Consider the following 27,291-nt stretch of genomic DNA (forward strand, 5'->3'; position numbering starts at 1 on the left):
GAAAGTCAGCTTTATTCTTTCTTGTTCTGCATAAGTGTTACACTTTCGCCATCTTCAGTCAGTCCTGATTGATGGGGAATTTACAAAGCTTTGCCAACTCCAGAACCACCTTGTTTCCCAAAGGTCAAAACAGAAGAGGTTTTTATTGAAAAATTGTTATTTTAAAATTTCATGTGGTTCCAAGGTAAGAGTTCATTTTTGTAAGCAAAAGGAGTCATTTGCCAGGAACTTAAATTATGTTTAAAAATGAGAAATTTAAATCACCTGAAAATGAAAGGATTGATTGTATATACTTCTTCACATTCAGAGAGCATCTTGCACATGTAAGAAATTAATAGGCCGGGTGCGGTGGCTCGCCTGAAATCGCAGCACTTTGGGAGGCCAAGGCGGGTGGATCACTTGAGGTCAGGAGTTAGAAACCAGCCTGGCCAACATGGTGAAACCGTGTCTCTACTAAAAATACAAAAAATTTAGCCGAGTGTGGTGGCAGGCACCTGTAATCCCAGCTACTTGGGAGGCTGAGGCAGGAGAATTGCTTGAACCTGGGAGGCGGAGGTTGCAGGGAGCCAAGATCATGATTGCGCTCCAGCCTGGGCGACAAGAGTGAGACTCCGTCTCAAACAAAAAAAAAAGAAAAAGAAAAATTAATAAATGCCAGCCAAATATAATTTGTTCTTGAGTCAAGATTTAGCCATGATAGACACATGTTATTTGTCATTATATGTAGTTTAGTCCTAAATTTTTCACAGTTTCAAAGTTTTCCAAATCAAGTGATCCTATTTCAGAAAAATATCAGTGTTTTCTGAAATGTATTGTTTCCTCTTGATGGTGTATCTCATTTTTCATTTATTATTCCCCTTTTATTGGGTGAAAAAAAACCTCTCTCTGTTTTTTGTTTGTTTTGTTTTGTTTTGTTTCTGAGACAGAATCTCGCTCTGTCGCCCAGGCTGGAGTGCAGTGGCGCGATCTTGGCTCACTGCAAGCTCCGCCTCCCGGGTTCATACCATTCTCCTGCCTCAGCCTCCCGAGTAGCTGGAACTACAGGCGCCCACCACCACGCCTGGCTAATTTTTTTTGTAGTTTTAGTAGAGACGGGGTTTCACTGTGTTAGCCGGGATGGTCTCGATCTCCTGATCTCATGATCTGCCCACCTCGGCCTCCCAAAGTGCTGGGATTACAGGCTTGAGCCACCGCACCCGGCCCTCTCTTTGTTTTTTATAATTCTCTAGGACTTTAGAGTCTCCTTCTCCCAGAAGTTAGCCAGTTTGTGTCTGGTTATTTTATTCCCTTCCCACAAACTGGGGTTTTAAATCATTTCTGTAATTTCCTTCCTGATGTATCTTCTTTGTATCCTTATGTATCTCCATCACTACTATTTATAATCAATCTCTCTAAAAGAGAGAAGTTACCCTTCTCTCTTTTAGACTTGTCTCCAGGCTGATATTTTGCCATCCGTTCTTTTTCTGGCTTTAAAATTAATTGAGATATAATGTATATGCCATAAAATTCGTTCTTTTAAAATGCATACTTTGGTAGTTTTTGGTATATTCACAGAGTTGGGCAACTGCCATTGTTACTTAATTTCAGAACATTTTCAACAATCCAGAAAGAAATCTCGTATTCATTAGCAATCACTGACTGTTACCCCCTCCTCCTAGCGCCTGGCAACCACTAATCTACTGTCTGTGTAGATGTACTGTGGATATTTTGTGTAAATGGAATCATGTAATATGTGGCTTTTCGTGATTGACTTCTTTCACTTAGTGTGTTTTCAAGGCTTGTCTGTGTTAAAGCATGTATCAGTACTACTTTGATTGCTGAGTAGTATTCCATTGTGTAGACCTGCCACATTTTGTTTATCCGTTCATCAGTTGTTGAACATTTGGGTTATTTGCACTTTTGGCTGTTATGAGTTATGCTGCTGTTAACATTTGTGTATACTTTTTTGTGTGTGTGTGAACATGTTTTCAGTTCTCTTGGAGATATATATTGCTGTGAGTGAAATTGGCTGGGTCATATGATCACTCTATATTTAACCTTTTGAGGAACTGTCAAGCTGCTTCCCAAAACAACTGCACCACTTTGTAATGTTACCAGCAGTGTATGAAGATTCCAGTTCCTCCACATCCTCATTATCTTTTTTATTACAACCATTCTAGTGTGTGTGAAGTGGTATCTCATTGTCGTTTCAATTTACATTTTCCTGGTGATTAATGATGTTAACATCTTTTCAAGTGCTTTTTGGTCATTTGTATATCTTCTTTGTTTGAAGAATTATCTGTTCAAATCTCGGACCCCCACTTTCTTTTTAGTATTTTTTGTTTGTTTGTTTTTTGGAGACCAGGGTCTCACTGTCGTCTAGGCTGGACTGCAGTTGCTTGATGATAGCTCACTGTAGCCTTGAACTCCTGGGCTCAAGCAATCCCGCCACCTCAGCCTCTCAAGCAGCTGGGACCATAGGTGTGCACCACTGTGCTCTGCTAATTTTTTTTTTTTTTTTTTTTTTTTTTGTAGAGATGGGGGTCTCCCTGTGCTGCCCAGGCTGGTCTCCAACTCCTGGTGCTTAAGCTATCCTCCTTGGTCTTGGCCTTGGCTGCCCATTCTTTTTTTTTTTTTTGAGACAGAATTTCACTCTTGTTGCCCAAGCTAGAGTGCAGTGGCGCGATCTTAGCTCACCGCAACCTCCGCCTCCCGGGTCCAAGAGCTTCTCCTGCCTCAGCCTCCCGAGTAGCTGGGATTACAGGCATGCGCTACCACGCCTGGCTAATTTTGTGTTCTTAGTAGAGATGGGATTTCTCCATGTTGGTCAGGCTGGTCTCAAACTCCCTACCTCAGGTAATCCACCTGCCTCGGCCTCCCAAAGTGCTGGGATTACAGGCCTGAGCTACCACGCCCGGCCTCTGGCTGCCCATTCTCAAATTGAGTTTTCTTTGTTAAGTTATGTTATTTTTATATTCTGGGTACTAGTTCCTTATCATAGAGGTGATTTGCAGATTTTTCCCCCATTCTGTGAGTTATCTTTTCACTTTCCTGATAGTGTCTTTTGAAACTTAAAAAGTTTTTAATTTTGGTGTATGCCTGTAGTCCCAGTTACCTAAGAGGCTGAGGTGGGAGGATTGCTTGAGGCCAGGATTTCAAGACCAGCCTGGACAATATAGCAAAACATATTGCGACCCCGTCTCTATGAAAAAATTTAAAAATCAGTCCGGTCACAGTACTGCATACCTCTTTGTCGTAGCTACTCAGGAGACCGAGGTGGGAGAATCACTTGAGCCTAGAAGTTGGAGGTGGCAGTGATTTATGATTACACTGCTGTTCTCCAGCCTAGTGACAGAGCAAGACCCTTTCTCTTAAAAAAAAAAAAAAAAGAAAAAAAGTTTATGATTTTGATGAAGTCCAATTTATTTTTTCTTTTTGTAGTTTATGCTTTTGATGTCATCAATCATTGCCCAATCCAAGATCATAAAGATTTACATCTATGTTTTCTTATAAGAATTTTATAGTTTTAGTTTTAATTTAAGTCTTTATCCATTTTGAGTTAATTTTTGCAACCATCCATTCTTGCCCACTCCAATTAATTTTTCACACAAAGCCAGAATGGTCATACAACTCAAATCAGGTTGTGCCATTTCCCCTTTTAAAGCTTTCGGTGGCTTCCCATCATACACAGAGTAAAATCTAAACTCTGTGACCTGTAAGGTGAGGCCCATGTGGTCTTTCTGCCCTTTCTCCATGTTTGGTCACTGCAGTCTAGCCATGCTGGAGGCCTAAGAGTGGCTCAAGCAGGTTAAGTCTTTTGCTGTCTTAGGACCTGTGGTCATGCTGTTCCCTTTGCTTGCTGTTCTGTTCCCTGTCTCCGTACCCTTGGATCATTGTTGTAATATTATTTCCTCAGAGAGGCCTTCCCGACTACCCTTGCTCCACTTACTCATTGCCCAGTGCCCTATTCTTTAATTTCACTGCACTGCTTAAGTAATTCTCTTTGTGTTGTGTTGTTTACTAATCTGTTTTCTGCCTCCATCCCTGGAAATAAGTTCTGAGTAGGAATTATTCCTGTGTTCTCACCATTATTTACACAGCCCCTGGCCTGGGATGGTGGACACAGTAAATATTTGAGTGGATGAATGAATGAGGTACCCAGTATTTTATTTATACGTGTGTGTGTGTGTGTGTGTGTGTGTGTGTGTGTTTGTTTATTATTATTATTTTTGAGATACAGTCTCACTGTGTCCCCAGGCTGAGGTACAGTGGTGTAATCTTGGCTCACTGCAATGTCCACCTCCCTGAGTCAAGCGATTCTCCTGCCTCAGCCTCCCAAGTGGCTGGGATTATAGGCACCCACCACCATGCCCAGCTAATTTTTGTGTTTTTAGTAGAGTCAGGGTTTCATCATGTTGGCCAGGCTGGTCTCGAACTCCCAACCTCAGGTGATCCTCCCACCTTGACCTCCCAAGGTGCTTGGATTACAGGCGTGAGCCACTGCACCTGGCCCTTTCTTTTCTTTTTTTGCCTTCTTAGCTGAGCTTTTCCTGACTAGTGAAGAGAAGGCATCCCAGTGTATTAGAGGGATATTTCAGTTGATCATAAAATGAAAGATTAATTGGTCTATTTATGGTAAATTAATCTGGTCTTCAAATTCTTCCCTAAATTTTTCTGTGTTTTGTTGTTCATCTGCAGTGGGAAGGAGAAGGGTGCGAATAGTTGTCTTGCTTGTGTGATTTACAGATAGACATAAGAATTTCCAGAGAAAAGTACAGTTAGAAATGATTTGCCATGGTATTATCTATCTCAGGAATAGGATTAAAAAAGGAATGTGCCTAGATCAGGTGTTCAGTGTACCTTATGGTCATGTTTTACCCTGAAGTTAAATAGTCTTAATATTCAGAGTGGGAGAAAGGGTATGTATTCCTAAAGAGTCTTCATGATCCTGGGCATTGTGCTATTGGTAACTCTTCACTCTTAAGCAGCTGAAATCTAGCCATGTTTACCTTGAGGTAAGTGAGCACTGTTCTGAGTATTAGTTTATCATGAGGGAGCACCATTTTGTGAATAGTTTGGGAGGACAAGAGAAGGATTGTCCTTTTCGCGTGTTTATTTTTGAAGGCCCACCTCCCATTTTATTAATTCAGTTAATAATTGTTCCTTTTCTGAGGCTCTGTAAGCTTCCAAAACAGGAATCTGCAGCATTTTACTAAAGTGCCTTACTATTGTTAATTCAGTTAGTAATTGTTCTTTTCTGAGGCTCTCTAAGCTTCCAAATCAGGAATCTGCTGCATTTTACTAAAGTGCCTTACTAAGTAATAACTGGTGGGAAAATGATGTATATGTTCTCAGTTATATATACCTGGCACACTTGAACTACCATGTTAGGAATATATTAAGGTTGCCATTAATGGAAATTTCTAACCTTTGAAGTAGAATTGAAATTTAATTTTATTTACTCCATATATACATTTTCCTCAAGTTTAGTCAGTCACTTAGATTCATTGAGGAGAGATGTATTTGATAATGTTCTCACGTTAAACATGAAAAAAAGTGAGTAAATTTGAAATAAATCTAGCTTATAGGTTTGGACTTTATTGACTCAGTCAAAACATAAAATGAATTGTTGGAATTCTCATGGTGGGAAAAGTATCTTGGAAATAAGATAGTAGGCATTTGGGAGCGAGATAAAGAAATATTAAAATTTTCATGTAGATTTGGCTCATGTTGGCCTTTACTGATAAATGCCAATTTCCTTCTATTTGAGTCAGCACATTTTAGAACATTTTACGAATATTAAAGTTCTTCGCATATCAGGCACTATAGGAATAGATGGATAGTTAAAATATGTGTCTGAGTTAATACAGAATTGTTTCTCCTGCCTTTTCGTTTTTTTCTTTTTCTTTTTTTTTTTTTTTTAAAGACAGAGTCTTGCTGTGTCACCCAGGCTGGAGTGAAATGGCACTGTCTCAGCTCACTGCACCCTCCACATCCCAGGTTCAAGCAATTCAGCCTTAGGGTCCCGAGTAGCTGGGTTTACAGACACCTACCACCACACCTGGCTAATTTTTTGTGTTTTTAGTAGAGACAGAGTTTCGCCATGTTGGCCAGGCTGGTCTTGAACTCCTGACCTCAGGTGATCCACCCACCTCTGCCTCCCAAAGTGCTTGGATTACAGGTGTGAACCGCCACACCCGGCCTCTCCTGCTTTCTCTAAGTTGACCAACTAACCATTGATAGATCTGTTTGTCATACTCTCAGATGAATAGGTAGTCTTGTAGCTTGGCTTTAAAAAATTATCCTCATGTGTTCCATTGTACCCTGATTAGACCTCACCCACACTTGAAGGGATTTTGGTTCTAGTTCTTTAGCAATGTGATACATTTTTTGGACAACTAGATACTCTTTGACTTTTAAAGTGACATTATTTTCGGTTGTCCTGGCTTGGTGTTTCTGAAGTTTGAATGAATCGTTCCACCATTTGAAAAGAAGTAAGTGATCAGGCCGGCCGCAGTGTCTCACGCCTGTAATCCCAGCACTTTGGGAGGCCGAGGCGGGTGGATCGCGAGGTCAGGAGATCGAGACCATTCTGGCTAACACAGTGAAACCCCCATCTCTACTAAAAATACAAAAAAATTAGCTGGGCATGGTGGCGGACGCCTGTAGTCCCAGCTACTCAGGAGGCTGAGGCAGGAGAATGGCGTGAACCTGGGAGGTGGAGCTTGCAGTGAGCCAATATCATGCCACTCCCACCTGGGTATGAAGACATTAAGGAGGATTTAAATGAAGAAAGGCATATGAAAGTACCCAGCTCCATGTCAGCTTATAATTAAAAAGCAGTAACTACCATTTTTTGAGCTCATTGTACTGTGCAATGTGCTAAACGCATTCGAGTATTTGATTTAATTCTCTCAATAACCCTGCAGAGCAGGTAATATGCATTCCATTCAACACATGAGGAATTTCAGAGAAGCCAAGTAATAGGCCTGAGGTTACACAGCTTCTAAATGGTAATGTTGGGATTTATATTCGATCTGTGTGAAAAGTCTGTGCAAGCAAAACTACTCTTTACAGTAGGCTCCAGTCACTAAATCAGTCACTTCATTTGCATTTATTTGAAGACTAGTAAGACTGATTTTCCCATTTGTTTGTTAACGAGTAACATTTTATATTTGTAATGGGCCTGTGGATGACTTTTGCCCCTTTATATGTTGGGATTGTTTCTGATTGTCATATGCTTGCACAAGCTTCTCATATATTAATCATGTATTGAACCTTTCTCTTCCTCTGAACATACTTGAGGCAGCAAGTGACATTCATCTCCCATACCTACAAAATTTTATACTTGGATATGCTTTCATTTCTCATTTTCTACATGGGTCCTTTACATTGTTATTTTTCTTCAGATCTGTTCTGTAAAATGTATTGAGACTTTTATTCAGAGGTATCTCCTTATTCTGGGGCTTTTTGCATTAAGAAACAGTATAATATCATCTAACTCTAAGAACTACGTTGTATTAATGTGCAGGATGAATAGCTGTTAACTCTTAGGTTTCACATTGGGGTAGTAGATCAGAAGTCCTTAAGAAATAATTGCTTCTATTTAAAACACACACACACACTCACGCACACAAACCCTTTTATACACTTAACTTGGTTTTTTTTTTTTTCTTGTGAGACAAGGTCTTGCTCTGTTGCCCAGGCTAGAGTGCAGTGGTGTGATCTCAGCTTCCTGCAACCTCTATCCCACAGGTTCAGGTGATCCTCCCACCTCAGCCTTCTGAATAGTTGGGGCTACAGGCATGTGCCACCATGCCTGGTTAATTTTGTATTTTTTTGTAGAGACAGGATTTCACCGTGTTGCCCAGGCTAGTTTCAAACTCCTGGGCTCAAGTGATCCTCTTGCCTCAGCCTCTCAAAATGCTAGGATTACAGGCATGAGCCACCGTACCCAGCTAAATATTCTTAATCATTTTTATTTAAAATGTAAACAATTATGTGTTCCTTTCTAGTGGATTACTTTAGGATTGAAATAAACTAGTTCATCAAACTTAGAACATGCCTTTGATTGCCGTACTCTTTCAAGCAGTTTCATAGATACCAAGAAAGAATTGATGATGCTGTTAAATATATCCAGTATCTCTCTTCTCCCAGCAAAGTTCCTGCATTCGTGAGGATGATTGCTCCCGAAGGCTCCTTGGTGTTTCATGAGAAAGCCTGGAATGCGTACCCCTACTGTAGAACAAGTAAGCCTGGCCCCCAGCAGCCATTGCACCCCTCCACCCTGAGAATGAGAGGGATTCCCAGTACCAATGTCTTTGAGAAGGATTACACTGAGCAAGGTCTTTCTTGGGTTCTTGGATAGTCACTGCTAGAATGATGGCAGAGGAAGAACTGCATTGGGTTCCTCCTCCCAGAACTTTGTGACAGGCATAAGTCCATTCCCACATGGCAGCCACTTTGGGGTCCTAGCCGACTATGCTGGCTCCAGGGGTAAGCCAAAAGAAAGGTCGTTTACACTCACAAGGGTGTTTTGGTGCGTTTCAACAGTATTTTACTTACATTGCTACATAGTAGAGGAGGAATAGGACAGACTTCTGAAACAGCATCCTATCATTTGCTAAATTGACCTTATAAATAATGTTTTGCTTTTGTGACATTATTCTTTTTAGCATTATTTTGAAAATTAGATGATTTTTCATATTTTATTTGTACTCCATAGTCTAAATTAATGTGCTGTGTAGTGTCACTTGTGTAGAAACTCTGTTTTGCAGACATAAGTTACTAAATAAATGTTCTGTGTTTTTAGGTAGTTTAGTCTTTGTGACATTAAGTTTTGGGACAGATTGTTTTGACTCCAATTAATATTCTGAAATTTTTCTCCTTTCATTACCTACCTCTCCATTATGCCTCAGTTGTAACGGTGAGTAAAACTATTTTTGTGTCTCAAAATATCTTTAAACTTTGTTTTACACAGTAATTATTTTCAACCATTCTTTGCTAACTGCCCCTCACTGCATGGTTCCCTCCTGTGTCCCGCCAACCAGCCCCCACACTCTACCACATGTTCCCAGTGTTCATGGGCCCTTTCCACCCTTGTCTCAAAATCTCCCTATTGATTTTATTTTGCTTTTGTTACTCCCTTCAAACACAGTATTTGTTTATCAGACCTCGCAGCTTCTTTATTAGCCCAGTATGCTGCGTGGCAAGTCGAATTGTTTGAATTATTTAAAAGCATGCAGCATTTGGTTTGCCTGACAAGTCTATAAAAATGGGTAGCTAATGATTCTTTGTCACTTGAGAATCAGTCTCCTTGTAGAGTCAGAGCATGGATGCTTATACTGGGAAAAGCTCCCTCAGACGTGGGCACCAAGGAACAGGTAGAAGATTACTATCATTTTCGTGTTGTGTTTTCTGCAGAATGAATATATGAAAGATGATTTCTTCATTAAAATCGAAACATGGCACAAACCAGACTTGGGAACATTAGAAAATGTAAGTTTCAACTCTGCACTTTTAGTACGGAAGCCCCTGGAAACGAGAATACTGTATGTAGTTCACTTGTCATCACCAAAGTAATGTCACCTGTGTTGGACTAGTATCTGACCACACCAAGCTGTGTCAAATTGAGATGAGGCAGGCAAGCAGCCAGAAACCAAATGGGCTTTCCCTATCAGTCCCCTTGCCTTGACACTTTGGTAAAGTTGCTGTTTTGATCAGCAACTCTTATCTGAGGCAAGGAGAGCTTGGGTAAACAAAATTCAAAGATAACCCCCAGCCCAATTTTAGCCATTAGTTTTGCTAATTAGATTGCTTTTATCTCTGAGTGTTTGCCAGAGCTGCTCTGCATAGCAGAATTGATTGCTTTAATTTTTACCTCCTGTCTGCTTTGCTAGGGTATGGGCTGATGTCAGAGAAATGGCCGAAAGGCAGGAGGGATAAAGTACTTGAATAACTTAAAAAAATGTTGAAAAGCTCTTGACTTATATAAGTTGGTGCACATTTATCTCTTTAAGATTCAAGAATATCTTTGAGTTAGGACTTTAAAAAAATGTAATCATTAACTTTTAGTAAGGTTTGTCATGGAGCTTGGGAAGGCCTGTTGTATAGGTTGATGCCCTTGGTCTAGGGGTTCTCAAAAGTGTGGTCTTTGGATGGGCCAGCAGCAGCACAGTATCTGAGGACTTGTTTGAAATGCAAATACTCTGACCTCACCCAAGAATCTGTAGGGTTGGGACTCACCAGTTTCTGTTTTCTGGTGCACATGCATTCCAGGAGAGTAGGTTAATGATTATGGCAAATTCTGTTTTTTACTGTTCTATTGCTGTGCTCTTATGTTATTGATGCCAATTAGCCAATTAATAGAACTTTGAATTTTAATATGTAGTATTTGACTTGAGTTTTCTTTCAAGTGATCATTTGACATTTTATGTTGTTTTTCTCTTTTTTATTTTTTTATTTTTTTTTATTTTTGAGACAGAGTCTCACTTTGTTGCCCAGGCTGGGGTGCAATCACACGCTGTCTGCTCAGTGCAACCTCTGCCTCCTGGGTTCAAGTAATTCTCCTGCCTCAGCCTCCCAAGTAGCTGGGACTGCAGGCATGCACCACCATGCCTGGCTAACTTTTGTATTTTCAGTAGAGATTCACCATTCAGTAGAGTTTCACCATGTCGGCCAAGCTAGTCTTGAACTCCTGACCTCAGGTGATCCACCTGCCTCAGCCTCCCAAAGTGCTGGGATTACAGGTGTGAGCCACTGCACCCAGGCTTTTTGTTGTTTTTTATAGTAATCTTCTATAATTTATAATCTAGATGAGATGATTTGGTGTGCATTAATCTGTATGATTTAATCTGCTATTTTCAGCTTTTAAATGGGCATGTCTTTGGCAGTTATCAAACAATTCCTAATTAGTTCATAGATGGCATTTCAGAAATAAATGATGGATCAACATGCAATAGAGAGGAGTTGGCATCATACTGAAACTGAATAGCTTTAGGATAATCAAATTTTGGAGAGATTTTAGACCATACAGTGCATCATTTGAATTCTACTTGTAATGTCACCTTATGTTTGTATAGAACTTTGTTGGTTACAAAAGTTACAAGTACTTTGTTGTGTATCATTTGGGTTAAACATAGGTCTGGTATATTTTGTTAAATAAATCATCTGTGAGGACTATCAGAAAATAATATTGACAGGTTTCTATTCATTTGGCAGCATCCTTATTCTCTCCTTCCTTATTATTTGGGGTTATAAGTGGTAATAAAAGATTTCTAGATCCTGCAAAATATCAGACAGCTAATATAATGAAATAATAATTTGGGTCTTTTAATTCCCTGTAATGTACCCTGAGTGACTCAAGATAAAGATTATATATGTAAACATAATAGAATAATCTACAGTTTGTTTTATTTCTTTTCTCTTTGTCATTGGTAGGTACATGGTTTAGATCCAAACACATGGAAAACTGTTGAAATTGTCCATATAGATATTGCAGATAGAAGTCAAGTTGAACCAGCAGTAAGTATTACTCAATGACATTTAACCTGTTCCCTTTTACAGTTAAAAATTATTTTCTACTATCACATTTAGGATTAGGTTAAAATTATTTCCTTTCTTTCTTGTATGGCCTACATTTCTATGCCGAAATGAGCTTGGAGTGTAGTCTAGTAGGTCTTTGCAGCAAAGAGACCAGAGTAAGAGAGAAGGTGATTTGTTTTCTGTGTGGATTTTGCCTTTGTACAGGTGATCCCTTTAGGAAGTCCCAATATACCTGGGAAATGTAGGTTGTTTTCATTGAAAAACAAAACACATTGTTTACAAAATAATTCTCCCTCAAGCTTCTTTAAATAATATAGGTCCCTTTTACTTTTCAAATGTGATTAAGAAAGCAAAAATTTAATTTGCATGCAAGTATTTAGTAACTCAGCCACAGTTGTTATTTGTAGAAAATAGTTTGTGTGGAGTATCTTTTTTAAAATTTTCTTTTAGATTCCAGAAGTAGGTGTAGAGTATTTTAATTTAATAGTTGTTTAGCTTTCTATTTTGAATCCTATTAAGATGTAAATATTTCTACTCCTGGCTTTTGACTTAACAAAAAAATTTCTTTTTCACAAAGACACTTATTCCTCATGCCAGATTAAGACTCTTGTCTTAGGCTGGACACAGTGGCTTCCCACTTGTAATCCCAGCACTTTGGAAGGCCAAAGGGGGAGGATTGCTTGAGCACAGGAGCTTGAGACCAGCCTGGACAACATAGTGAGATCCTGTCTCTAAAAAGAAAAAAACAATTAGCTGGGCATGATGGCATGTACCTGTAATTCCAGCTACATGGGGAGGCTTAGATGGGAGGATTGCTTGAGTCCAGAAATTTGAGGCTGCAGTGAGCGGTGATCGTACCACTGCACCCCAGCCAGGGTGACAGAGTGAGATCCTGTCTCAGAGGGGGGAAAAAAAAAAGGCCAGGTGCGGTGGCTCACGCCTGTAATCCCAGCACTTTGGGAGGCCGAGGCAGGCAGATCACGAGGTCAGGAGATCGAGACCATCCTGGCTAACACAGTGAAACCCCTTCTCTACTAAAAATACAAAAAATAAGCCAGGCATGGTGGCGGGCGCCTGTAGTCCCAGCTACTCCGGAGGCTGAGGCAGGAGAATGGCGTGAACCTGGGAGGCAGAGCTTGCAGTGAGCCGAGATCGCGCCACTGTACTCCAGCCTGGGCAACAGAGTGAGACTCTGTCTCAAAAAAAAAAAAAAGACCCCTGTCTTATCTTGCCAAAGTTTGTGGATATTTATTGTGGTTCTTTTTTTATAAGTGCTGATTTGGTTTTACACAGCACATGTAAATACAAGCACTGGTCCTCTTCCTCTAATCTAGAGAACTAAAGCTTTGGAATAAGAGTGGCACCCTTTGTTTTGTCATGGTAAAGCACAGTGTGTTCAGCAGGTATCCCCTTCCATTTCTGTTTTTGGTGCTTATTCCCTGAACTTGAGCAGTGTTGTAAGCTAAACAGAAATAAGTCAAACACTAAATGTCTGGTTTTGCTGTTGAAATTTGAAGGTAAACTTGCCTAAACAAAGGTCCCTGACCTTTTCTCAGAAGTCGCTGGGGTTGAGACTGCCAGCAGTGACCCAGTACCAGGCTGGGCCAACTCTGCTAGGGCCCCCTTCCTGCTTAGAAGTGTGAGCACTAATAAGGGACTTTTGTTCTAGAAGTTCTTAAATTTTAGTTTTGCTGTGATTTGAAGTTGTTTCAATTTTAGGGATCTTTTCACCTTTGACATTGTTAGAGAGTTTTTTAATCTGTAGAAATGAAATGATATCTGTTATGCCCTTTTATTTCTCTTGGTATTGTTTACAGCTAAGATTTACTATATGTGAAAGAATGATGGGAAGAGAAGTAATTGGCAGTAATGAGTGAGTCAGTTAATGACTAGGTCAGGACAGCTTACAAGCCTGGAGCTGCCCATCACTAAAATACCAAGCAGCAGTATGCCACACCAGGATCGGGTGCCCTGGGGAAGGCATTCCCATTATGTTGTTGGTGTTTGAAAATGCTATAATGACCAAACAAAATGGCTGGACTGACTCAGACTTATGGTCCATAGGTTTGCAGTCTATGTTGTTCACCAGCAGAGTACAAGATACCTTTGGTTTTGCTGGAGGCATAAAAATTCTTTGTTCCTGTCCTCAGGCGAAAATGGGCAGTGTTTACAGGCATGAATGCTGGTGGAAAGAGCAGTGTAAGGGCAGATTGCACAAGAACCCTGGAGGCGCTGGTTCCCATCCCCTCCACCTCAGCACAGACTTCAGAGAGGAGAGGAGGCACTGGATGCATGACAGCAGCACTTGAGATAGGTGCTCCAGGTGGAAGGCACCGCACATGCAAAGGCTGAGTAGGTAGTTCTATGTGTGAAAATGGTGATGTTTGGGGTGGATAGCTAGTGAAAAAGACTGGATTGAGCCCAAGTGAGGAGGATCTGTGTTGCGAGGCATGGAGCTTTGACTAAGAACATACATTCTGAAACTAGGTGGGCTTCAGATTTCCATTCTGAGACTCTGCCACCTGCTGGCTATTTAATCTTGGATAGGTTGGTTAGCCTCTCTTTGCCTGTATTATCTGGTGTAAAATGAGAGTAATTATCTTATAGGATTAAATATGATCACTTAGAGTATATTAGTCTGTTTTCACACTGCTGTACAGATACTACCCAAGGCTGGGTAATTTATAATGGAAAGAGGTTTAATTCACTCACAGTTCTGCATGACTGGGAAGGCCTTGGGAAACTTACAATCATGGTAGAAGGGGAATCAGGCACGTTTTACATGGCGGCAGGAGAGAGAGGAGGAGGAAGGAGGAACTCCTAAACAGATCTTGTGAGAACTCACTCACTGTCACCAGAACAGAATGGGAGAAACTGCCCCCGATGATCCAATCACCTCCCTTCCTTGACACATGGGGATTACAGGTCCCTCCATTGACATGTGGTAATTACAATTTGAGATGATATTTGGGTGGTAACACAGAGCCAAATCATATCATAGAGCCAGTGCGTAGTTCAGTAAATGCTAGCCGTAATTGTCATTATTAGCTCCAGTTGTACAAGAGTTCTGAGAGTCTGTGTTCACAACAAGCATTGTTTGGGGACTAACCACAACCTGCATATATGTGGTTTTTTGATGTTCATAGCTCCTATTTCCCATTATGTTTTAGAGATTAGTAAGATATAAATTTATTTTAAAGTTTATTGAATTTGCAGGAACTATTTTTTATTGGGATAAAATACACATAACGTAAAATTTACCCTTTTAACCATTTTTAAACGTGCAGTTCAGTGGCATTTAGTACATTAACAATGTCCTGCAACCATTACCACTGTCTAGCTGCAAAATGTTTTCATCACCCCAGAAGGACACCCTGTACTCATGAACAGTCATTCCCTGATTCTCCTTCCCCCAACCTTTGGCAACTGCTAACCTGTTTTCTGTCTCTTGGGATTTGCCTATTCTGGATATTTCATATAAATAGAATCATGCAACGCATGGCCTCCGATGGCTGGCTTCTTTCTTGTGCTTTGCATTTATTTACAAGATTCATCTTTATAATATGTGTCAGTACTTCATTCCTTTCTGTGGCTAAATAATATTCCAGTGTATGGATAGACCACATTTTGTTCATGCATTCATCTGGGTTTTTGTTGTTATTGTTGTTTTGAGACGGAGTCTTGCTCTGTCGCCCAGGCTGGAGTGCAGTGGCACGATCTTGGCTCACTGCGTGCTCCGCCTCCGGGGTTCATGCCATTCTCCTGCCTCATCCTCCTGAGTAGCTGGGACTACAGGCGCCCGCCACCAAGCCCAGATAACTTTTTGTATTTTTAGTAGAGATGGAGTTTCACCATGTTAGCCAGGATGGTCTCGATCTCTGACCTTGTGATCCTCCTGCCTCGGCCTCCCAAAGTGCTGGGATTACAGGCGTGAGCCACTGCGCCCGGCCTCATGCATTCATCTGTTGATGGACATTTGGGTTTTTTCTACCTCTTGGCTGTTGTGACTAGTGCTACTGTAAACCTTTGTGTCACAGGAGCTTTTTGTCTAATGTGCTCTCTTAGTTGGGGATAATTAAAGAACTGATATGTAAGGATTATCAGACCTTTTGATGTGGGAAAAAAAATAATTCCAGTATGCACATTTCTCTGTTACAAAAAGAAAGGGAAAGGAGCTTTTTGGTGCAAAGGTGCCCTTGACAGTTTTTAAGCATAGAGCAGAGCATTGAGCTTCCAGGGTTGGGGTGGGGTGGGGGGTGGGGCGGTGTTGAAGGCCAGTATGGGTGGTGGCAGGAGAGCTAGGACCAGAACCCCATTTCAGGGAGGAGGTGATTGTGAAATCTAGTGGTGCAGGGACCCTGGGTCTGCTCTTTTCTTCTGCACATCCTTGTCTGTCCACTTACCCAGGCATTGACAGCTGCCCCTACACTCTTATCCCTTTAAGTTCCATTCCATTGTTTTGGCCTTGACTAGTTAGAGTTTTAGGGTTAGCTTTTATCCCAAACACCTGGACCACCTGGAGGTCATTACTTCTTACCAGATCCTATTTGGTTTTCTGTTGAGTTAATTTGTTCATATCATTCTGCCCTGTTAGGTAATTTTGTCACTTGAATATTCTAGTCTACAGTGTAGAGAAAAGGCAGAACACATTTACAGTTCTAAAATGGTAATGTTGTCATAGCAATCAATAGTACTGAATGCCTGTGCTGTGTGTACCAGTGCTGTGCATACAGCACTGTGGTAACTGTTGAGGATTTGTATAGCACCCACAAGAGACTTACAGTCTTAGCAAGAAAAGCCCAGTACAATAAAGTAGTTAACAAGTGGCAGAGGCTTATAGCATGGTCTAAAGTGCTATAGGATTTCAGAAAGAGAACAGACGATCTGTAAGAACGCAAAGCTGAAAAGGCTGAAGGGAAGACTCCTGACATGAGGATGTGTAGAGTTTTGATGAGTGGAACAATCATTATACTTTTTCCTCTTACACTCGTTGCTCTGACACATTATACGTTTATTTCATTTTTCTCTTTCCCTTCCAAGTAGAAATTAAACCTCAGAGTGAAGAGTCTTTGTAACCTTAGCCCATGTCTCCCCAGATCCTATAACGCTGTCTGAAATATAGTAGGTACTCAGTGAATTCCTGTTAATAAATGAATTCATAGGCAAGCAGAATAGAAATGAAGGTGCAGGTGCACCATCTGACATTGAATTGGAGTAGTTTTTCGAGCTGAAGGGAACCTTAGCTACCTAGGCCTCCTTGCATTTAGACTGTGCTTCACATAATCCTAAGAGTTTCTTGCCCCCCTCCTCCCTCAGGTTATCAGGATGGAGCAACTAGAATAAGGGGTTGAGTTCCTTCGTGTTCTCCTCTGCCAGCACAGTTGTGCTTGCTTGTCATTAGTCTTGACTGTAAGATTTACTTTGAACACAGTTCTGCAGCTACTTAAAGTTTGATTTCAGGGCTAACCTCCTGAAGCCCAGATAAGCTAGTAATTCTCATGATCACTTAGCTAATGCCAAAAGTGGAAATCCCGATTCTCAGATCAGCTGACTGATTCTTCCCTAGCTCAGGCCTTGCCGGGGCAGTCACTCTTCGAGCTGCCACTTGAGCATTCTCTTCCTCTCCTCACACTGCTCTGCCACGGACCATACCCTGTGCTTTCCTGTTCCAATGCACTGCTTGTTCTCGTCTCCTTTCTGGGACTCCTTTCTCTCTGTCCAACGTTGACGTGTCCTTCAGGATGTAGGTAGGTCGGAGCTTGCCTGCTCCAGGGAGATTTCTCTCAAGTTGGAATCAGTCTTCCTGTCTGCTGAATTTCAGAAGCTTTTGCTCATTTCATTGGTGTGTTTTGTTCTCTTTGTTTAGCAACCTGTTCTCTTTTTACAGAGTAGGCCCTTCATAAATATCGGTCAGATGAACCTGATGAGCTTGAGAATAATGAGGAAACTAAACACTATGAGCCAAGAGTTTGTACTGGAATACAAAATCAATTTGATGTCCTTTTGATAACATCTGGGTTGGCAAGGGATGAGGAAGCAGGCACTCCCATACATTGCCTGTGGGAATATAAATTGGTAGAACTGGTACTAGCCTAGCAGAATTACAAGTGCACGTAGCCTGTTGACCCAGCGAAATTCTGCTTCTGGGAATTGACTCTACCCTCTGTAAAGTGACAGGCGTATAAACCTAAGATCAGAAGTCTAAGTGTTGCTTTATCAATCGGGAACTGATTAAGAACATTATGGCACACTCATATGATGGAGTTCAGTGCAGTCATTAAAAGGGAGTGAACCCTATTTGCACTGATGGAGAATCCTTTTCAAGACAACCTGGAGAGAGAAAGACGAAGAAGTATGTATAATATGCTTCCATTTGTTATATTAAAAAGGAGAAAAATATGTTTGCTTAGTTATGTATGGATTATCAAGAAGAATGCATAAGATGCTGTTAATAGTGATTTCCCTTAGGAAAGGAATGGGATGGAAGAGTTGAGGTCTGACAGAGATGTGTGCAGTGGATCAGGGGATAAAATCCTCTCACCAACTGTATGTTTTTTGTTGCTGCATAACAGATCACTACATATTTAGTGGCCGGGTAATGTGACCTGATTAGTTTGATTAATAAGGGAATGGCCTACCATTACCTTTGCCACAGTCTGTGACTTAGAAGCAAGTTAGAGGTTCTGCTTGCACTTAATGGGAGGGTGACTTAGGGCGGGGAGGGGTTCACTTTAGAATGCATCTGCCATACCAGCAGTCAATGTTTAGTGCCTAAAACTTGCTCCTTAAGGATTGGAGTGACACTAGAATTGAGAACTTAGTAACTGTGAATAGGCCAGCAAGTGGGTGTGGGATTGGGTGGGGGTGGAGCTGCACCCCATGGATTGGGTTGCCTGTTAGACCTGGGGAGGTGAGGTGGGTGGGGATATTGGGGCAGAATCTCCTTCCTAGATTTGCTGAGTGTGCCTTGTTCCAGGGATCAGAGGACAGCTTGTGGAGGCTCAGGTTGTGGGGAATGGTTAATGGCCAGATCCAGATCCTACCCCTTCAGTCAGCCCCAGCTCTTATCCTGCACCTCAGCTGGGAGCCTGACTCTCTTGCTTTGTAAACAGGGAATGATCCCCTTTCACGAGACCACCATCATGTCTGGGCCTATGGTAGGAGACTGTGGCTAGAACCTGCGTTTTTCTCAACACTATTTTTATGACCCAAGGGCAGCACCTTCTGAATGGGAGATCATGTGACTACTGGGAATGCATGTTCCTCCAGTGCACCTGTGTTTAGTGGTAACACCTCACATGCAGAATCTGGTTACCTATGCAGTTGTGAATATCCAGAAGTTAAGTGAATCACTGTCTATAGTCTTACCCAATTTAAAAGTTCATGATTTGACCTTTTCTCCCTTAAGTGAATGTGTTGGTGGTGATTTGGAAAAAGAAAATTAGGAAGACCTTCTGAAAGTATAGTCATCCTCAAAGTTTGTACTGTGGCACCTTGACTCCTGGAGGTTTTTGTCTTAGTCTGATTTAATCAGTGATTTTTCATTCTGTACTTAATGACCTCTGGTTTTTCTTGAGTGAGCTAATTTAGAAAAAAAAACAAGTTAAATGGTTGAGTTTCTTTCATATTACTTGCTTTTAAAAAGAAAGAAAACAGCAGCATTATTAAATTTGAGTGAATCAGTAGGCAAGTCCTCAGAGTCAGGACAAACATGAAATAGTTTCATGTTTTCATCTTGGAGCACAGCTGTTTGGTTTCCTTGCTGTGTTGTAGAAACCAAGAATTTGAAACTCCACCTGGTGGGGGCTTTCTGTCACTGCAGGTGAATTTAATACAAATGCAGCCCCAAATATTTTAATTCAGAGTGATTGTTGATTTCTCTTAAGATTTAACTTTCTCAGCTAGATTGTCAGGTGACTTGTATACCGCTCTTATAGATTTGCTGTCTTTGGTAATGTTTATGAACTATACTTCCCCATGCAGAGAAGAGATGTGATTTGACTCGTGGTGTAACTGAATACTTGGGTGGATGCTTTGACATGTTTACATAATTGGAGGGTGACATTGTCACAGTAACTCTAGGAACAAGGATTTGTTTTAAAAATCTGTCAGTGTGACCCAGGGTCACAGAGTCGTTTGCTACAGAAATCATATGTATTTAAATGTATGGGCCATTAGGCTTTTTGTTGATGACTTGTGGGAAGTCTGTATATGACTATTGCTTTAGCCACTGTTCTGTGTAATTTTCTAGAAGCTTCATCACTTCCTGATGAAACAAGCCAAGTAGTCTGGAATTTCTGCATAATATCCTCACTTAATATCTTTTTTCCTTTAGAATGTATCTACCTACCGTAGGAAACGGATTTCCTGTTTCAAGAGAAAGTGGCATTGTAGCGAAGTGTTATTAAGGTGTTATATCCTTTAAGAAGGAAGAGTCCTTCTGCCTGTCATCCCAGCGGTCACAGTGTACACCATGCTCCAGCAGGACACACCTCACACTCTCTCCATCCTCAGACCCACTTGTTTTAAACCCAGGCATCACTTCTAAAAGTCTTCCTCAATAAGCTAGATGCCTTTTGGTGGTCAGGATTGTACTATACTCATCATTTCTGTGTCCAGGACCTAGCAAGATGCAGGATGCATGGCGTGGAGTAAGCTCTTCCATAAAGGTTTGGTAGATCAGATGTTTTTTCTCTCTAGTATTAAAAAAAAAAAAGGAAAAGGCTTTTTGGAGGAGTTGAAGTTTTTATTGTTCAAATAGTAAATGAAAAAATAAAATGCTACTTTAATTCTTTCTTTAGTAATTCTAGATAAGATATATATTATGTGCCTTAAATTCTAAAAATTTTGGCCAGACACAGTGGCTCACGCCTGCAATTCCAGCATTTTGAGAGGCTGAGGCAGGAGGATTGCTTGAGTTCAGGAGTTCGAGGCTGCAGTGAGCTATGATCATGCCACTGTACTCCAGCCTGGGCGACAGACTGTCTCAAGAAAATAAAATTTCTGAATATTGTTTCTAAATGAGCAAATACCATTTTGGTCAGATTGAAAAGTGTTTTGGTTAGATCAAATTGTAGTAAGAGCCAGGAGTATCCAGCATAAAACACCGCAGTGTAAGTTTTGAAGTTTTTTAATTTCTAAAGTTGTCTCTGATACACAACCACTGTAAAAAGCTTAGGATTCCTTAAATGTCCTGATGAAATGCACATGCATATCTTCAGCACATTTCCAGAATATACACAAATGAGTCAGTTGACATCTGCTTCTGCTTTTTTTTTTAAGGTATAAATTTGAATCTGGCTCTTTTTAATCATCTCCAGCACTTTGTCTAAGTAGCTTTCCATGATTTGTATACAAAAGTCACTTCCCGGGAGAGGAAGACTCTTTAAAGTGTAAGCCGAAGTATACACATGATTAACATCAGAGAGACCTTCGTTTTTGGAAGTAATTTGAAAGAAAATGAGCATGGTTTAGGAAAAAAAAGAAATTGGAACCACATTTTTAGATATTTATGTGTAACAAGAAAGGATTGTATCAGCCTTCCTCTATAGTACATACTATGTGACTTTGTTTGTATAATTTTCAAGGTACTTTTTAAGTAGAAACAGTGTTTAATTCAAAATTTTAAGGCTTACATACCTAAAAGTGATGCATCTTAACATCTGAGTGTTTTTTTACGTGTTAAAAATGAGGAAATATTAATGATATAAAAGCATTAAATTGTTTGGGAGTTGTAGTTTAAAAATCTGGATCTATTTAATATTAAAATGAAGCAAATTTAAAAGAGAGAATGAAATTTTTCCCCTCATCTTTCAGCATGTTTGAAAGAAATGCTTCAATTCATGGTGAAATTTTTCCTAAATGAGATGGTTCAAGATCAAGCATTAGCATTGTGTGACCACAGTGCCCTGACCATAGCATTTCAGCATCGATGTTCCTGAAAGGAAGAGACACAAGCTAGAAACTCGTGTGCCATATTGGTTTTGGGTCACAGAATGTGCAGCGTATGCTCTGATTGATAGGGAACTTCCCTGCAGTGTAGGAGGGGCCCCTGTTCTGTGGGCTACACAGTAAGTTTGTTGTGTTCTTAAGATAAAGCTCAGATTTCATTCATATCATGTCCATCTTTTTGTCCTTTTTAACTTTACCCTAATTGTTACTCTCATGTGCCTCTTCCTTACCTGCCCATGAATATAATTTCCACTGTCATATTTACCCAAAATCTCCATCCTTTTTTCTGGTACCTTTCCTTATTTGCAAATGTCCCCCCCTAGGGGGTAATGGGGACACAATTATGGGCTTCAAGGGTGCTACATCCCTTCTGCAGCCCTCCTGCCTGCCCCAGGCAGCCAGCCTTCCCTCCCTACACTGTGGTCCTTGGATTGTTGCTGCTGTTGAGACTCTGGACCAGTCTGCAACATCTCTTTCCAGCAGAAACACTTCGTGCAAGCAGCTTTTTCAGCACCAGCTTCTGTGGCAAAGCTGTGGGTCCACTCACTAGTCACATTTTTTTCCTTAATACCCCAGAGGACGCAGGCACTCCCAAGTGGGAGGATGAGGCTGCTGATAATCAGCTCAGCCTCCTTTGCAACACCTCTGCTGAGTCCAGCTCACTCACACCTCCCCTGTCCTGTCCCCAGTTTGGTCTCCTTTGGAGACCACGGTCATTAGGCAGGTCTGTACGTGCATGAGTCGGAGTTGTGGGCTGGGTCTGTCCACTAGTCCACTTCTCTGAAGATTGCATGGAAGTTAAGAGGTGGTTCTTTTTAGAGCCCCTGAGGATCGCTGGGGAGCATTTTTGGCTAACTTCAGAGCTTGCCTGTCAAAGCCTTTATTAGGACTCAAGCCAAAACCCTGAGTCCCTTTGCATTCAAGTGTGGTCTGCCCACAGGCAGCTTATTAGAAATGCAAATTTGTTGCCCCCTCCCTGTTTAGAATCTTTGGAGTAGAGCTCAGGGCTTTTCTGGCCCTCCAGGCAATTCCTGCGCATGCCCACCTTTGAGAAGCTGCATTCTAGTATACATTATTAATGGTGAAGATTGTAGCGCAGGCACTCTTCTAGGATTTTGGAAGCAGAAGGAATCTCAGTTGGAGGCCATGCACGGTCCAACAGTGTTCCCCTCAGCCTTTATTTATACTGTTAAAGAATTTGTAGCCCAGGGAACTGCTGTAACTCTTCAGCCATGTAAGCAGTGGAAGGGGAGCCAGGACTCTAATGCAGAGCTGCTGATTTTATTTTTGTCATTCTAGAACAACTTTTTGCTATATGATGTTTCTTCCTTTGCAATATGTTAAGAGCATTCTTAATTTACTTGAAGGAAATAGGCAGCACCTGTTCTTCCATCTGTCTTCTCTAGTCCCCTGAAACCTCAGTTTTTATCAGTAGTCTTGGTCACCTCCTCCCACGACTGCTGACCTCTGATGTATTTTGAAGTTCGCATATGTGCAATAGAGTAAAAGGATTGGACACCCAAAGATGTGTTTTGGTGTGGGTACTTACAGGGAACACCACTCATACGTTTTCTCATTTGTTCATTTAATAAACATTTATTGAAACTTACTATTTGTTCCGTGTTGCTATGGTAAATCTTTCTCCAGTTAAAGGAACAATTGTATCTGTCTAAAGAGAGTGTGAGATTCTTTATCGCGGACATGCTAAAGTGTGTCAAAGTGACTTACAAGTTCCAACTGTTGGTTGTGTAGTATGTGAGTGCTCCTTCACCAGAGGGTTTGAGTTTTGCAATTTACTAAATGAACAGCCATTTTAATTGCTTGTCAAAGGACTATAATGGGATTGTTGGGCTCATCTAAACTGTTTCTGAGCAGCTTGTAGAAGTCTCAGGTGAATCTTTTTAAGGATTGTGATGTCAAAGAAAATGAATTGGTTTTTAAAGTTTGTACTTTTTGCTTGTTCTTTATTTGGTGAGTATGTCTTGGTAGGAAGAACAGTGTCCTGTTTTAGTTGAGGGCAGGAATATACTAAGCCAGTACCTGTTTTTTTGAAATATCAGTTGCCTTTGGGAATGAACATAAATGATTTGCTTTTCTGTACATTAGTTCTTTTTACTTTGAACATACCATTCCATTGTTTGAGTTTTTTAGTGAGCAACTTGACACTTCTTAATTGTTTTTATTGTTTAAAAAAAAGGTATTTTGCTCTTTTTAAACATATTATTTTCTAAAAGTTGGCAAACTGATGAAACTGGGTTTAATTTATTTGGATTGAATCTTAGGGGCATGTAAGTTTTGGTCACACCTTAAGCAGTGCTTGTTTCTTGTGCTCTCAGAAGGATTTGGTATATCTTTTCTTTTGATCATTCAGGCTCTGAGACAGTGCCCAGGTGTTGTATATTTGAGTAGATAGTCTTGGTAACACCTGCTTTACTGCACTGTCTTTAGAAAAACTTTGTAATTGCACTCTCTAAATAATCTTTATAATATTAAAACTTTTTTCTTTTCAAAATTAAAAAGAATGATGGAACATGACCAGAAAGAGTTAAATATTGGTAGAAGCCATGTGAAGTGGTTAGTATTTGTAAGGTTTTGAGCTACAAAAATGACATTTTCTTATGGGTCAACCTAATACATCCTCCAAATTAATTTTTGGTAGATGATACCCTAAATGGTCAGCAGTCCTTTTGGTTCTCTCTCACAGCTTTCAAGAAACTCCTGTGTTTTAGATGTTATATTTGTTCCAACTGCTGCTGCTTATTTCCTAAGAAGGGCTTTCTGCTTCTTGGAGCTGTGCAGTGGCTACCCAGCTCTTTAGACTGAAAAGAGCTTTTGTTTATTAGAAGTCTGTGGCTGAGATCCAGGCAGTCCTAGGCGGGCCTATGGTTGCCAAATGCTGCTTTGGCTGTTTTCTTCGGCATGAACAGACACACACTTGATCTTGGTAGAGTACCATGTCCTTTTGCTGTTAAAATGAACCTAGACATTCATTTCTGTCTTAAAAATGTGTTACTTATCACTAAGGTATGTGATCCAAAAACTCTTAAGTGTGTGCATACTAAAAACATGAGAATTGTGACCCAACTCCTAACTCGAGATGAATGCATGTGATAGTAGCTTTCCTGAACTTAGGGGGAAAGCACCTCAAATACGCGTTTTGAGGTAGCAGTGATTTTGCTTATGCTTAAGAAATTTCTGTTTGTCAAACGCTTGTCTCATCTCGCCTTTACTGCACTGTGAAACAGACTGTTGTCAAGGTCTTTTGTAGTAAGTTAGAGATTTTTTCCCCCATCTTCAAAGAAGATATAAATAAATGTAGGCATGGTTTCTATTAAAAAGAAATGTGAAAATGTTTCCTACATTATTCTGCTGCCTTACATGGTCACACACTTTCAGATCATTTCCAGTAGTAGATTTAGAGAATGACCGCTATATTTGAAGGCATGGTTGGAGAGCAGTGCCCTCTTGTGGGAAAACAACATATTGCTTATGTGGTGCTTGCTTTAAACATTAGCAAGGATTTTAAAATTTTATTAACTGGGTGCAGTGGCTCACGCCTGTAATCCCAGCACTTTGGGAGGCTGAGGCAGGCAGATGACCTAAGTTGGGAGTTTGAGACCATCCTGACCAACATGGAGAAACCCCGTCTCTACTAAAAATGCAAAATTAGCTGAGTGTGGTGGCACATTCCTGTAATCCCAGCTACTCGGGAAGCTGAGGCAGGAGAATCGCTTGAACCAGGGAGGCTGAAGTTGCAGTGAGCCGAGATCACGTCATTGCACTCTAGCCTGGACAACAAGAGCAAAACTCTGTCTCAAAAAAAAAAAAAAAAAATCGGTATGTACAAGCATGTTTTGTACAAAATGCTTTTTCACTAGAACTCATTATTAATTTAAGGTTTATTCCTAATTTCTTCCATGTTTTAAAAGTAAAAAGGGCAGGGAGGGTAACGAGATGATGGGGGTGTGAATAGGATTTGCTTTAGTTCCTTGGGTGGGGGATGAAATTCTCTGAGAGGCAGAAAATGTTTTTGAGCAGCTCATGGCAGATATTTTTAAAGAAATAAGTATAAACAGCTCCAAGTCAAGTTTTTAAAGTGCATTTCTTATAAAAGCCCCTTTTCAGCATTTCTTATAAATCCCCTTTTCAGTGTAAACTCTTTTTTAGGGAAGGCTCTCTAGGCTGAGAGGGAGGAAGCATCCCTTCAGGTACTTGAGTCTAATCAAATGGTAGAGTATAAATCACATTTTAGCAATAAAGGATCATGATTGGCTTTGGTGTCAGACAGGGCGGCATCTGAGTCCTGGCTCTTCTGCTAAGCGATGGTGGACTCTGGCAAAGAATTTCACTTCCCTGCCCCTGGTGGTGGTGATAGTCCAGTACCTTTTTTTCAAGTTTTTGAGCCTTAACTGGAAGAATGTGGGGGCCTGCCACATAAGTGTGTGCTTCAAAATGGTAGCAGAAATGATTTTGTTTATTGGATTTTGTTCTTACTGTAAAAAAGTGTTTACTTTTTTTCATATTTTAACTTTTTCATATTTAATATTTGTTAACTGAATGCTAATGAATTAAATGGGATCTTGGGACTTAGAAGCTGAAGGCCAAATCATGAACTAACATTTAGAGTGAGAGAGGGCTCACTTTGAATTTCTAATAGGGTGTTTTCCCCCATTTCAGTTTTAGGAAATTGATACAATTTGGTCAGTGATTTACTATCATTTCAGGAAACATGCATTTTTGTAAGTAAAACTTTTCTAAACGTATCACTTACATTTCAGGTATATGCAGTATAATTTTAAAATATGTAATGTTTAACAAGTACCTTTATGGAATCAACTTGTTTGTTAAAACTCATTTCATTGGTGTATAGAGTTTGAAATACCTTCATTTTTAAGTGCTATAATATATAAACGTATACTAGTAATAAATACAATATTACAATAATAAATATATTGTATATTTGTGCATGAACTGCCCAAAGCAGTAACCCATCTCCCCTGAGGAGAGTGCTGGGGTGTAGCCCATGGGCAGCGGCTTAAGGCAGCTCACTAGCTCCTGTAGCTCTGGGCTATACAGGAATCTCAAGAGCTTGCTCCGTTGGGCCTCACTTTCCCATCTTATCTTGGAGCACAGCTATTTGGTTTCCTTGCTGTGTTGTAGGATATGGAGTGTGTCACATAGCCATCTGGTTGTAACTTTTTTTCAGGGCTGACATTCTGATTTCTTTCTCTATTAATTTGTATCCTTCCAAAGGCTTTAGGGGTCTGCCTTCATAAACATGACAATGTTGGTGATAAGGATAAGATCAGAAAGAATGGAGTGAGCGATTAGTTGTGCTGTAGCCTAGCAGTACTGTAGACGGAGCCACTTCATGTGGATCACAGTGGCAACACAGCATAGAGCTATTGACAACCCCTGCTACCCTCCCCACCACCCACATGCCAGGCTCACCCCCACCATCTGAGGACACTATGGAGGGTCTCTGTGAGATCAAAAAGATTACCAAAAAAAAGTGTGAAAGTATTCTGTTCAGGGGTATAGATTTGACTGCATTTCTCAGTTCTCAATACAGTTGTTTAAAATTCAGCTTTTAGGATTCATTGGTGGCAAGCCAGTAAGGTTTAATGAGAGGGCTGAATTATAGAATATTTTTTAATGCAGTTTTGTCCCTCTGAGGTACATTCAGTAACAGAAACTAGGCCAACAAGTTATTGACAATTAGTGGTCCTTTGGGAATCTGCTTTAATGAATAGATAAGAATGATTTGTAATTAGCATAATAATTATATGCAAATGAATGCTTCTGAATTGCTCTAAA

General features: G+C 40.5%; 1 protein-coding gene across 2 annotated transcripts in view; it reads left to right on the forward strand.

The window, feature by feature from the left end:
* Nucleotides 1–27,291, forward strand: part of PITPNB (phosphatidylinositol transfer protein beta) — a 67,629-nt gene that overhangs the window by 13,316 nt on the left and 27,022 nt on the right. Inside the window, exons 4-7 of one of the 2 annotated variants that reach the window (XM_005567707.5) lie at nucleotides 8,137–8,228; nucleotides 8,898–8,905; nucleotides 9,403–9,477; nucleotides 11,419–11,502. In XM_005567707.5, coding sequence (XP_005567764.1) covers nucleotides 8,137–8,228; nucleotides 8,898–8,905; nucleotides 9,403–9,477; nucleotides 11,419–11,502 — 259 coding nt within the window. Of the gene's footprint in view, nucleotides 1–8,135; nucleotides 9,478–11,418; nucleotides 11,503–27,291 lie in introns of those variants that run through there. The other variant, XM_074004110.1, reaches the window with a different exon arrangement.

The sequence above is a fragment of the Macaca fascicularis genome, chromosome 10 (genome assembly GCF_037993035.2).
Source record: "Macaca fascicularis isolate 582-1 chromosome 10, T2T-MFA8v1.1".
Taxonomy (NCBI): domain Eukaryota; kingdom Metazoa; phylum Chordata; class Mammalia; order Primates; family Cercopithecidae; genus Macaca; species Macaca fascicularis.